This window comes from Coffea arabica, chromosome 1e (assembly GCF_036785885.1).
Source record: "Coffea arabica cultivar ET-39 chromosome 1e, Coffea Arabica ET-39 HiFi, whole genome shotgun sequence".
Classification (NCBI taxonomy): Eukaryota; Viridiplantae; Streptophyta; class Magnoliopsida; order Gentianales; family Rubiaceae; genus Coffea; species Coffea arabica.
Window position 1 is genome coordinate 33,945,777 of NC_092311.1, and position 13,880 is coordinate 33,959,656.

The 13,880-nt window shown below is 34.6% G+C and overlaps 1 protein-coding gene across 1 annotated transcript; it reads left to right on the top strand.

Annotated features, from left to right (window-relative positions):
- The first annotated feature begins 10,332 nt into the window (after positions 1-10,332).
- On the top strand, positions 10,333-13,121 carry LOC113702178 (methyl jasmonate esterase 1-like). The gene is made up of 3 exons (XM_027223235.2): positions 10,333-10,936; positions 11,732-11,848; positions 12,564-13,121. Exons 1-3 carry the CDS (start codon positions 10,517-10,519, stop codon positions 12,870-12,872), a joined length of 846 nt encoding a protein of 281 aa, XP_027079036.1. The 5' UTR covers positions 10,333-10,516; the 3' UTR covers positions 12,873-13,121.
- Positions 13,122-13,880: the final 759 nt, after the last annotated feature.

Below are 13,880 nucleotides of genomic sequence, written 5' to 3' on the forward strand. Positions count from 1 at the left end.
TCAGCCCGCATTTTAGTGTATCTTCATAATTTCTAGAGAAAACACATCCTCAAAATGCGGGGTATCAGCCCGCATATTCAACCTGCGCATTTCACTTTTCCACAATACGAAACTTAGCTTAATATGCCATTTTTCTTCTTTTTATGCCTAAAACACATGCACTTCACTTATTTCTTCAAATTTCTTGATCAATCAACATTTGTATTCACCCATTAACATCGTTTGGAATAGTTTTTAACATTCAAATGCATCATTAAAATACATCATTGGTGTGTTTAATCTTCATGAGTCCTTATTGAGCTCAATTGCATAAAGTTCATGTTAAGGCTCATTTAAGTATGAAAATTGTGACAGCCCCACCTCACACTGAGGCGAACCAAAGGGTTTGGCGGACCGTCTGCTCAACTCTCGTCGGGACTACGGATCCGAAGCAAACGTAAATCTTACCAAACGCTCAAAAGAATCTCGAGAAGATAAACATTCGTAACCCACTGGAGCCAAACTCCAAAAAAACAAATACAATAAATCTTTGGTACAACATTCCCACGAAAATCAAAACGAAAAGGAAGTGCCGCTGCCACATCACGATCCAACCAAGTACAAGTAAACTTTGTCTAACATTAGAGAATGCACATTCCCAAATACATATGCTACATAAACATGAGGAACCTCTGCAAAATATATGTTAGTAAGTTTACAAGCCCAAAAGGCATTGTATTAAGATACATCTAGGGTTTCCAAATTGTCGAGGAGCTATACCAAAAGAACAAAAGAATTTCTAGCTAGCTCAACTCATTCTTCAAAATGATCGTTGTTTCCTGTAAGGAAAACAAAGATATCGGAACGGGGTGAACTAGAAGCTCAATGAGGTACCAAAAGTATAACAGTAGAAATCATGAGAAAACACTTTTAGGGCACATATACACATCAAATAAGAGAAATGAACGAACACCACAATTTAAAGGATACAGGTGGCTCTCAGGAGCCAAATCCCTGTTGCAATACTTGATCCAGCCTCGTTGACCCTTCCTCAACGTTTAATGAAACACTCATGTCCGTAGACCCCTCTTACGCCAAAATCCCGTTCACCAAACATACCCCTTACCAGGCCCGAATGCCAAACAGGAACAGGAATGGTAATACTCGAGTATACCGGAATCAAGAGTCTCAATACTCAAAGATTTCATAAGAACAGGCACCCATGGATTGTCAATTTCCTCGACCAAGCCCTTGCATGGCTCGATTTAATTAACTCCCCATGAGGTTGAGCTCAGGTTTAACAGGAAAGCCGCTAGACTCACTTCCAAACGACATCATAACAAGCGCAAGTAACAGGTTCAAGTTCATAACAGGTACAAGTAATAGATTTCAGTTTATACAGCACAGGCAAGAGAACGAGTGTGATAACGTACACCCTCGTCTCATCCAAAATAACAGAGTTCACATTTATCCATGTCACAAATTTCAAGTATAGAGAAACCAATTAAACAACAATCCAGGGGAGTGGTACACTCACCAGTTCAAACAAGGATAATTTCAAAAGTTTCCTTCCCAAGTGTGGCTTTACTCGCCGGCACCTCCTAGAACAATCAAGGGCAAACACTTAAGACTTGACTCCAAGACCTAGTAAATGAAATTCGCAAGTAAGACTCGGTTACGAGTCATATGCCTATCCAAATGAACCATTAATGCAAAGCAAAGAGGCCTCAAGTTGCTGCTTTATCCAGTGAAAGACAGAACACGTACAATTTTTCAGTCAAATTTGAAAAATCATCATAAATTGCACAGATAAAAACAGCATCTGAAATTTACATGGTTTATAGCCCTATGAATCTAGTTTAAAACGCAACAAACGGAACTCAATTCCAATTTCCCTACATCAAGATATAGTAGATTCCCCAAGACTGCTCAAGGGTCTTACGAAAATTTCAGCAGCACTTCCCCTAGATTTTCGTACTTTACCATGCTACCATCAACCACCAAATTTCATAACAAACAATCACCATTGCACATACCAATCATAGTCTATAAAACACCCTTAAAATACAACCAATTGGTAGCTCCAAAACTACCCCCAATCATGGTCAAATTAAAACCCTAAAGCTGAAATTTTCGTACAAAGCGGAAATTTTTCGCAAATAACTACAATTAACACACCAAAGTACCATTTTAGACCATACCAAACTATCATCCATGGCCAACCAACATTAATCCTATAAAATCAGAAAAATCATGAATAAAAATAAAAATTCATCAATCTCTACCAAAAGTCATGAAATCTTCCACAAAATCACTTCTTTAACTAGCACAAGTCACTAATTAAACATTATCAAGAGTAGAAGGATATTTTTAGGGAATTTATCTTGAAACTTGAAAAAAGATGATAGCTTAGGGTTTCTCCTACAAGAATCACTCCACTACAAGCTTTAATCCTCCTTAGAAGACAACTTTTATGGAGTAGTTTGTGATTTGGTTGGTTGAACCTCAAGATTGAGCAAGAAAATGGAGTTGGAGTTGAAGGCTTTCTTCTTGTTTTTTCTCCTCAAGAATTCGGCCAAGACACAAGAAGAATGAAGATGATTTTGGTCAATTTTTGGTATTTAGTAAAGGTGATGAATAGTAGGTCAAAGTCCACCCTCCAATGGTTACATGACACTTGTCATTTCCTATGCTAAATCTTATCCTTTTGTCTCTCCATACAAATTAATCTAGCTAACCTTCAATTATCTCCTAGCACTTAGTAATTTAATCCCTTTATGCAAAACTTAACCTAATTGGCCGAATTAACTGCACTTAACGCACTAGCGGGTCCCATGTCCAATATACACTTCAAATTTCGCGTGAACTAACTTATTCTAGAAAAATGATTTAAAAACTATTTTTACTTATAAAAATATCTATAAAAGTAATACAATAACGAAAATATAGAAAACGTGTGCAAAGAAAGAAAATAATGCCTAGAAATTAAGAAAATTTTCGAGTTCTCACAAAAATGGTTCAATCACATTTCATTTCCCGCATATAACTATTTCAAGGTGAATTTCTTTAACTTTGTAAGATAGTTTCTATTTTCACCTTTTTGGTTCCATTCTCATTCATGCATAAGCTTGCATGATGAACATATGAAGGTGCTTTAGGATGCATAATCATACTAAATGACTTCATATGACTTGTTTTTGAGGTTCAAATCATACATTTGCATATTCATTGCATGGTGAATCATTAAGGTCAATATAGTTCATTTTTTGACCATATAAGTATCATATGCACTTCTTTGACTTTCATTTGCACAATAAAGTTTGTTGCTTTTATTTTCTACTTTTTGCAAGCTAATGGTTATTATATGAAACTTTTGTAATCTTTGACTTTCATTTACGTAAGTAATTGTTGAAATTCAAGAAAGATGAGACCATTGAAGATCCCAAGCAAGAGGGCAATTCACCATAGAGGGAGTATTTCTTTTACTCTTACTTTTCCTTTTCACACATTGAGGACTACGTGCACTTTAAATGTAGGGTAGAGGTTTACTTCCTTTTTAATTATGGTGATTTGAGGAAAATGGTTCAAATTTTCACAATTTTGTTAATTTTCAAGTAGTCAAAATTCCCCATTTGGAGTAAAATTTATGTGTCATTTCTTATTTAACTTGAAAATAGCTCTTATGTGACTAGAAATTTTGCTATGAAGAAAATATACCTTGTAAAGTAGAAGTAATTATGCCTTAAACTTTTCATACTCGATAAGTTTCCTATCTTGATTGAATTTTACAAATTAAATGATAAATATGGTCAATATTTGTATTACTTTTTCTATGATCATTCTATATGTGGGAAGTTCCTAGAAAAAAGGAAAAAAAAAAAGGAAAATGAGAAAAAAGAAAAAATAAATAAATAAATGTTTACTCCAATGATTCCTGAACCTTAATAATTGGGAATCTTCATCTATAAATGTCGATTTTCACGTAAACCTCTATTGAATTATGAGTATGCAAATGAAACTCTAATTAGTGATGAACTTAAGTAACCAGTGGTCTTCATATACCAATGTCAATATTCGTATCAAAAGACATCTTCACTACTTACTTCATATACTAATGTCGATTTTCACATTAAAAGATATTTTCACTACTTGTGGAAACTATTTGTTGTGTATTGAATAAATCGCTCTATTGAGTGAAAAAAAGATGATCATGGAAGTTATATACCTTGACTTGGCCATATGAGTTGTTTAAAGGTAAATTAGTTGAGGGGAGGAAATGAGTTGAACAAGTTTTAATTTTTGATATGATTCTCTCTCCTTTACTTGGTATGATGAGTATTTGTGGTGAAATAAATCATTACATAATGGTAATTTACCTTGTTATTGAGGAAATGAATTTGAAAGACACATAAGTAAAAAGGGATATATTTGAACTATTGTGATGGTTTGTAATTCTTAATTACTTGAGGACAAGCAATAGTTCAAGTATGAAAAAATTTGATAAGTGTACATTTTGAGTGTTTAAGTTGTTTTATTATTTAGTTTCGGTGTGTTTTATTCATTTTTATAGTTAATTAACTAGGTTTCTAGTGAAGTTTACATTTTGTAATTTATGTGTGATTATTTGTATTGCTATGGATTAGAATGGTGAAAACTTCATGTTTTTGTAGGTTTTAATGATTCAATCATCATATGGAGTGGATTGGGAATATATTTGGATGATTATTGATGATTTGAAGTAATTTAAAGAGAATATGAAGTACAAAATATTCAAAAGATGAAATGCAATCAAATATAAAAGAAGAAATATTTGATGCTTTGATACATTTTGGTATTTTGTCTATATCTTGAAATACAAGTATTGGATTGAGATGATTCTTGAACCATTTTGAAAGACATCAAAATCCAATTCATGGTTTACCTAGTTAAAAAGTCGAAATATATTCAAAATTGACCAGTCAAGGATATTTTGATCATTTCTTAATCTACAGAGATCTAAATTAGATGATTCTTGATGCATTGGAAAGGTAATTCAAAGAAGTACAATGTTTAGGTTTCATACAAGAACTAATTCAACCTCCATCATTGAGAAAATATCAGTTGAATTTGGTGCAAAAACAGAGCAATGTTGAAGATTGATAAGAAAAGTGCAAACTTGCAGGAGAGGACAATATGCAACCCAATATGTAACCTTAACCCGCATTTTGAGGGTGTGTATTCATATTTTGGTTGCTTTACACCTAAACCAGTTGTACTTCAACTTGCGGCTTTTCTCTACTACTTTTGGACCAATTTTCTGAACAAATTTCAGCTAGAAAGTGCATGAAACATCTTGGAGATTTGGAGAAACAACTTTTAGGAATCTTAAGACACAATTTGCAAAACTTGAAGCATGATTGCTTAGAGGTTTAATTTTCTATAAATAGGGCTTTTGTTGAACTTGTTTGACAACTTTGAAGGCTAGAGAAACTACCAAAATGTAGTCTTCATTTGTTTTTCCTAGTTCATTAGTATAGTATAGTTAGTATAGTTTATCCATTTTGTACTTGTAGTTAGATTTGGATGAAAAATTAAGGAGTAAGATGGAGAGTTTCGAAGTCATGTGACAAGAGTGACTTCTCTCCTGTCACTTTCTCTTCTGTATTTGAATTCATGTTTAGCTATAATACAAGTATGGTCTTTTCTTTCATTCTCTTCATGTTTAGGTAAAGTTTATGCCTAGAGTTATGGATGAACTTTCTATATTTTGTTTGTGATATTTACTTGGTTATTTGATGATATTATTTTGAACAACTTATTTAGCACTTTTGCTTTTCTAATTATGATTAACTGGCCATTAATTATGATAATTTTAAGGTGTTAAGTTTGCAATGAGTATTGAGATTTGACACTAGTTCAAGGAAATGCTAAACGTAGGAATTCACTCATGAGAGTAGAGATGTACCTTTGTGGCTTTAGTGGCTTGTTCCATGTAATTTTATAGAAAAATTGAGTTTGTAGTTAATTTCATAACCACGAGAGTATGGATGGCTTAACTACAAATATAGATGATTCACTATGAGAGTATGTTTCGTATACATTAGAAAATTACGTCATAACTAACCAAGATAATAACATTCAATTAACCAGTAATTTCATTTGCAAAAGTAGTGAAGAATTCCATATTCCCAAGAGTTTTCTATTGTTATTTTTATTACTTTTATTTCATGTTCGTAGTATAGATTTCTTGCATTTGTGATAGTCTTAATAATAAAGGAATTCAAAAACCATACATAATTGGTAATATTCTTTATGGAATTGATACCTAATATCTCTGTCTCGATAAACGATCTGTATGCTTGCAGAAAATGGGATATTTAACTTTTATTAAAATTTGGTACATGTTAGAACCTCATCAATGAGGGTAATTTTGTGACGGCTCCACCTCCCCCTAGGGCGTAGCCCAGGGTTCGGCGGGTCGTCTGCCCAGTTCTCGCCGGGACTCAGTCATTCACTACAGTCCTCAATTAAAATCGGAATAAATCACAAGAATACATAGGGCAGCGATCCAAACTTAAAGCGGAACTTATATATATTGCCATCCCAAAAGGGAGTATAAAGATCGAATATACAAAGGTTCTCAATCCTTCATACGTCCAGCCCGTGCCAAGCACTAGGGCGAGAACCATTACAAAGAAAAACAAAAGAACTAGACGAGGCTAGTCTAAGCTCTCATCCTGCTCGCCGTCCCCTGTTAAGGAAAACAAAACTAAAGGGGTGAGCTAAAAGCTCAGTGAGGTTCCGAACAGATAATCAAACAATCAATTCAATACATTAAACATGGAGTATCAATAATTCAAGAAACATTTACAATGGAAAGCGATAGTAACATTCATTAAAAGGATACGGGCTCACATGGAGCTATTCGTTCGTTCGTTCGTTCCCCTGACATTTCCCCTTATTCCTCCAATTATTTGAAAATTTTCTTTTTGAGAAGTAAACCCTCGTGCCTTCGTTCGTTCATTCATCCCCTTCCGGACGTTGACCGGACTCCACCCATCCGGACGTTGGCCGGACTCCACCCATCCGGACGTAACCGGACTACAAGGTAATACTCGAGTATACCAAATTCACCCAGGGTCACCATATCGCCCGACCGAGTCCGCTTCTGGCTCGAGTCGATCGGTAACGAAGGGCAGGGCCCAATTCAGCCAAACAGCTTACATTCATGCGCAACTAGCATTTAATCATTATTCATTGAAAATTTCACATTTATTTAGGTCGAGTGCGATAAAGTACACACTCGCCTAGAAAACTCGTTTTAACAATCATTGAAAGCACTTAACACATTATCAATCAATAATAACAAGCCAATAAGTCAAGGAATATAGCAAACAAGGAACACTCACCTAGTTATGCAATATAACGTGCAAAATATCCTTCCGAATATTACCCTTAGTCACCAATGAAACGTAAGATTGAACAAGAGAACATATTACAGTTTATCGAGCAAAACATTTAAGGGGAAACGAAAAAACCCGACTAATTAGGAGTAAAACGTGTAAAGATAACTTTCAAGTAAAAAGAGGGTTGTTTGGACCCAAGGATGAAAATAACTAGGGTTTCAAAATCAATCGCAAAACCAAGCTCAAAAGGCTTATAGAATTCCAACGGAAAACATTTGACTAACGACAAATCAAAAGACAAATAGATAGGCTAAGAAAATATTCTTTCAGAATCGTAAAGAATCGTTTGTATGACTAAAATTCACTATATATTCAAGTAGAGGTTATATAACAAGGGTTTTGATGAAAATCATATGGAAAAGGAAGACTCTTAAAACCGTACTTGAAAGTAGTTCACTTGTGGTTGATAAAACCCTAACTCATACTTCTATATTTTGGGTACGGAGTAAGTAAACATTTGGCGTTTCAAATTGAAGAGGTATCATGTTATGGAATGGTAAAACGGTCATAGTATTTTCCAAACGAAAATATACAAATTCAAATAGAAACTTAGTCCTTGAGCGAAAATTTGGGCAGCACGCCCTTTGTGTTTACCTAATTTTCCAGCCATTTTGGCTTCATTATTTTTCTCATTCAAGCCCAAGTTTATACACAACACAAATGCATTTCAATAGCCGTTCCATAGGCTCAAGACAATACAAGGACATAAATCAACTAATAACAAATGCGGAAATGAAGTTTACAAAAAAAAAAAACAGATTTGATAGGGTTTTGCGGAATGGGCACATCCAAGGCTACGCTTATTGGATTGAGGTGCAACTTATACCATTTCGAAGCTAAGAGAAAGGGCTACAATATTGAAGAAGGTCACTCAGTCCAGTTTGTAGTGAAACTAGGTCAAAAGATCAGTATACCAAACCAGCACCGTCAAAACAGGTTTACAACCCGCATTCTGGCTCAAATATCATAAGTCAGGCTCCCTAAGTCCAAATCAAGTGATTCCAAAGCCATCTGAAAGCTAAGATACAAGGCTACAATTCTTAAGAAGACATAAACAACCAAATCAGAAGAATTCCCAATCAAATTATCCAATTACAGAGGCAATTATCAAGTTCGGGTAGAAACAGGGCAGCAGGGGTAAATCGGTCTTTTCACAGGATACGTTACTTCGATTCAGCTGAAATTTTGTAGGCACCTATAAAATATCATTCTATAAAACTTTCATGTTTTATGCCAAGCCTAATTCGGCCTCTAACTATGAGTAACAGTACCGGGCAGAACTGAAACATGAAATTCCAGAAATCTGGAAATTTTGGTTTTCAATTGAATTTTCTTCCTTTCCTTGTTCCAATCACTATCAAAGCCCCTTATATAATCTTATATACAACATATACTAACCATACAACAAGTTTAGGCAGAAAATCGTCAAACCCTAACTTGCATATATCATCCAAAATCATCACAACAACTTGTATAACTTGTAGTCTAATCAAAACATGAGCTAGATAACATCTTAAACCAAAAATTAAAAGAACAAGAACCATGATCAGATCTTATACCTTAAAACAAAGCTTGAAAGAGTGATACTTCACCTCCTTTGGAAATTTTTTAGTTCCCTTAGCTTCCCAAGCCCACAACTCACTCTTTAATCGGTTTAGAATTTTGATTCCCCACTTAGATGGTGCAAATCAAGAAGAAAATTGTTTTCTCTTGCTCCCCCTTTCTCTCTCTCTTGTCTCGGCCAAGCTCAAGGAAAAATGAAGAAGAAAGGCTGCTCTATGGTGATTAAAAGGCAAGAAGATTAGGATTAGTCTAAGCCACAAGTTTTGCCAATACTTGGATCAACCACAACCACAAAATTTTCTCTTTCTTCTCCTTGCATTTTTGGCCACAAATTTCGGTCAAAGGCAGCTGGAAATGAGGGGATATTTTGCTCAAATATCAATGAGCTCATGTGGTAAGAAAGTGGTGGTCCAGCGGTGCGTTCAATCGATAGTGCGCGGTACACGTCGGTTCACACCTTTTTTCCTTAAATCGCACGTATTAGGGTTTTTACTTCCTATTCACTAACCTTATATCATTGCTCCTAATCACATATTATTTCTCACCTAAAAGTCACTTTTAATCACCAAATTTGATCCTTACTTCGTACTGAAAAATCATCCGGCGAAAAATCGCGAAACCCTAATTTGCTCCAGTCTTGAAACCGAAAAGTGAAACCCTACTTTCTAGGTTCATTTGCACTTATTATGGAATTACTGGGTAGTAAGCTATAATAAATGAATAATTTCCAAATAAAAAGGCATTTTTGAGAAAAATATAAGAAATTTGTGAGTCCTCACAAATTTAGTTATTCAACAATAAATTTATTTGTGATTTTAATCCATAAATAATAACCCATACCTCATTTGCAAATTTAGGACTGCTACACCCTCTTATGAATTTTGCATCTTCTTATTCTCATTTTCCACTTTTTCCTTATTTACTTCTTTTATTTTTAAACATTTAGTCACACGAATCTGGAGTGCTCTCGAGTGTTCTACAGTACTGATCCTATTGACTCGGGAAAACGTATGGTTTGTGGGATTGCGAAATTGACCCGGGAAAACGTATGGTTTGTGGAATTGGGAAATTGACTTGTCAATTGTGAAATTGACCAGGGAAAACGTATGGTTTGTGGAATTGTGAAAAAGTGAAAGCCTCCCGGATCAACCATCTACTTTCAGAGTGGTTGGCTACCAAAAGAATTTTAAAATTCTATTTAAATACAGGTCAAGGAATCATTTTAATATTCAGACTTTTCTAATATAGATCAAGAGATCAACATCCAAGTAGAGATTTAAAACTCTACTAGTTATTCTAGAAGTAGTTGGTTGACCGGAGGCTTTCATTTTTTCACAATTCCACAAACCGTACGTTTTCTCGGGCTCCACTGTTGGACCGATGGACATTGGTCGGTGAATTCGGAGGAAGGCAGAACTCAACTTGAATACTCACTCCATTTAAGATGCTGCGTACATCAGTCAGAGGAACATCCATCTTCTTCACAAATTATTTGTATAAGGCACACGAATAAGGTACCTCGAAAGGCAATGGCTACTTTCTATGGATTTCTAGTTGGCCTTGCGATAGTATTCTTGGCTTATTCTCCCTCTTCCTCTGCAGTGCACTTTGTGTTGATTCATGGTAGTGGTCATGGAGCATGGTGTTGGTACAAGTTGGCGACTTTGCTGGAGCAAGCAGGCCACAAAGTCGCGGCAGTGGATTTAGCTTATTCTGGGAGAAATCAAGTGCCACTGGAATTTGTGCATACCTTTGATGAATACCACAAACCTCTATTCAAATACTTGGAATCTTTATCTCCTAAGGAGAAGGTAGTTCTCGTTGGCCACAGCTATGGTGGTTATGGTGTTTCCTCTGGCCTGGAAAGGTTTCCAGAAAAGGTTCTTGGTGGTGTTTTTGCTTCGGCCTTCATGGTCGGGCCTAACTTTACACTTGAGGACACTAACAAGGTACTAGGGTGCTTACAAGTCCTTGAACTTAGTATGATATTTCATTGATTCCACAGCAGATAGCATATTCTCCTTTTGTCTTAATCCAGTTTCACACACACACACACATCAAGATTCACAGCAGAAGCATATTGTCCTTTTATCTTAGTTCAGTTTGATATGAAGAATACAGTGGAGAAATGTTTATATTGGTCATCGTTAAACCTAATTTATTATATATGTATATTTATTTATTTAAATCTAATATATGCATACACACATAAACATATATAAAAATATACACACACATACAAATACATCAAGATTCCACAGCAGATAGCTTATTGTCCTTTTTTCTTAGTTCAATTTCATATGAAGACAACGACAGAGAAAATATTTATTCAATTGTTTATATTGGTCATCATTAAATCTAATTCATTTTAGGCTTCATTTAGATTGATAAATTTGATGAAAGATTTAAAATTCACCTAAATTAATCTCTCTAATTATTTGGATTGTTTAAGAAGTATTTTTTTGTAATTCATTAATCATATAAATAAATTCTAAACATAAAATATTTGATAATTTACAAAATTCAAATACCACCTAAGAAATCTAAACAAGAGACATTTGAGAAAAATTCAAACTCTTCGTCAAATCCCTCCATCCAAATGTACTTTAAAGAAGTCTTAACTCTGAATTTTCTTTCATCAAACTCTGATTTTTTTATTTATTTATTTTTTTTGCATTAGCTTCATACGATCTCCCTGAATCTGCTTTGATTTTTGAGTACTGTTGTTTTGTGCTTCGCTGTAGTTCCTTCTACGGCCAGATCAAGCAGATGACAGTTTTGTTATTGGAGATCCTGTAAGAATTGTGCTCTTTGGGCCCCACTTTGCAGCAACACTGCTTTACCAGAATTCTCCTCTAGAGGTAACAAAGTCAATATTCGACTATACATGACGGAACTAATGTGGCAACACTGCTCTTTTTTTAGTCTATTATGTAAATTTTGCAATTGCAAAACATAAAGTTCAAATGAATAAGTTATTAAAAACAACCATTTAGCTTTGAGAAAATAATGAGATATAATTTTTCTAACTTTTATTCCTCGTTGGTTTATTAGACAAATAAGGTAGTTATCATGCTAGGGAAAATGTGTGGATTGAAGCTATTGGTTATTGTTAAAAAAAAAAAAAAAGAGAGAGAGAGAGAAAGAAAAGAAGAAACTATTCGTTATTAGTTACAGCTTGTGTTAAAGCAAAAAGAAACGAAAATAGGATCATAATCTAAAGAAGTCGTATCATGGCTTAAATTTTTTGATAGTCAAAAGCTCCTTCAAGCATTTTTCCTTTGACTTCTTATGAAATTTGAAGAAATTTGCATGCATGTGCATTTGAAAAATGCTTTCTGCTTGGAAGCTAACAAAATCCTTTCCACTTAGCAAATAGTTCATTAAGAACAAGAAGAAGCACAACGTACATGTATTTTAATGTTGCAATATAACAAGTAACATTTCATGAATTTTAAGAATCTGCAATAAATACGTACAGTTTGGTCCACGGGGATTTGGCACTAAATAAATAATCCTATGTGGTCATTTTTATATTTTCTTCCACTGCAATGTAATGCCTAATAATTTCAACAGGATCTGAAACTTGCAAGTTATTCTATAAGATTAACTCAGTTCTTCCGTGGAGATTTGGCAAATAGACAAATTCGGGTTACAAAAGAGAGGTATGGATCAGTTCCTCGAGCCTATGTTGTTGGCTTGGAGGATAAGGCAATTACTCCTGATGCGCAACGAGCTATGATAAAGAGCACTCCTCCACAAGTGGTGAGGGAAATCGAGGGGGCAGACCATATGGTCCAGTTTTCTAAACCTCAAGAATTTGCCAACAATTTAATTGAAATAGCTAAGTCGTTTGAGTTGTTTGGTCAGGGGGGCAGACCATAGGGTTATGCTTTCTAAATCTCAAGAATTTGCCAACAGCTTGCTTGAAATAGCTGAGTTGTTTGGTGTCCTTATGTACTTGGTCATTTTTTGCATGATTGTTTAGTGTGTATCACACATTCTGTTGATGTGAAATAAGTATGTAAACGTTGTATGATAATTGTCTTGCTCAATTCTGTTGGAGGTTATGAATATGTCCTCTATTAATTTTAAGTTTATTAATAAAATATAGAACTGGCATCCTTCCTCCTCTATGGAGTTTGTCAAACAAAAAACACTTGCTTAATTACATTCGAGATTATTAACTTAATTATGTTGTATGTCAAAATAAATATGTCAATCCAACTATGCTTTTGCAATTAAGTACTTAATTACTTTTTAATATTTTTTTTATAGAATATTTACTAGGCTATCGTTCTACTCCGCTCGGGCATACTTTTTATTTCATATCACTATTTCAACTCCTAATAATGTGAGCCTTTGGTCCTGTGAAGGTTGGATATTAACTCATGTATCAAGCTTCAACGTGGTTTAGTCAATGAAATACAATAGGTTCTGTATAGATTAAGTACGTTTAGGGATGTTTTTAAAAAATTTTACTAAAATTTTGTGTATTAAAAATTTTTACTCTAGATGTATTTTACTAGAACTTTGTATACTAAATATTTTACGAGAATTTAGTTTATGGACATGGTTTGGTTTGGTGTTTGAAATCTTTCTTACAAGCAACTCTATTCGGGCTTGTCTTGCTGCCTGGTTGTTAGGAACAACTTCCAAGTCCTTACGTTGCTTTCCTCCATGTGACACCTTTGTTTATTTCTTGAAATATTTGGAGATTTCGCAATTTGGTGGTTTTTTGAAGGTGTAATGACATCCCTGTCCACTACAACAAAAATGGCCTTTAAGAGCACTTAAAAGTATCGGTATAGATAATTTAAGTTGACACTTTACCTTTTCTCATACCTCAGATGAGTATCGTCCCTTTCAATGTGTGGATAGGCTCGTAGCATT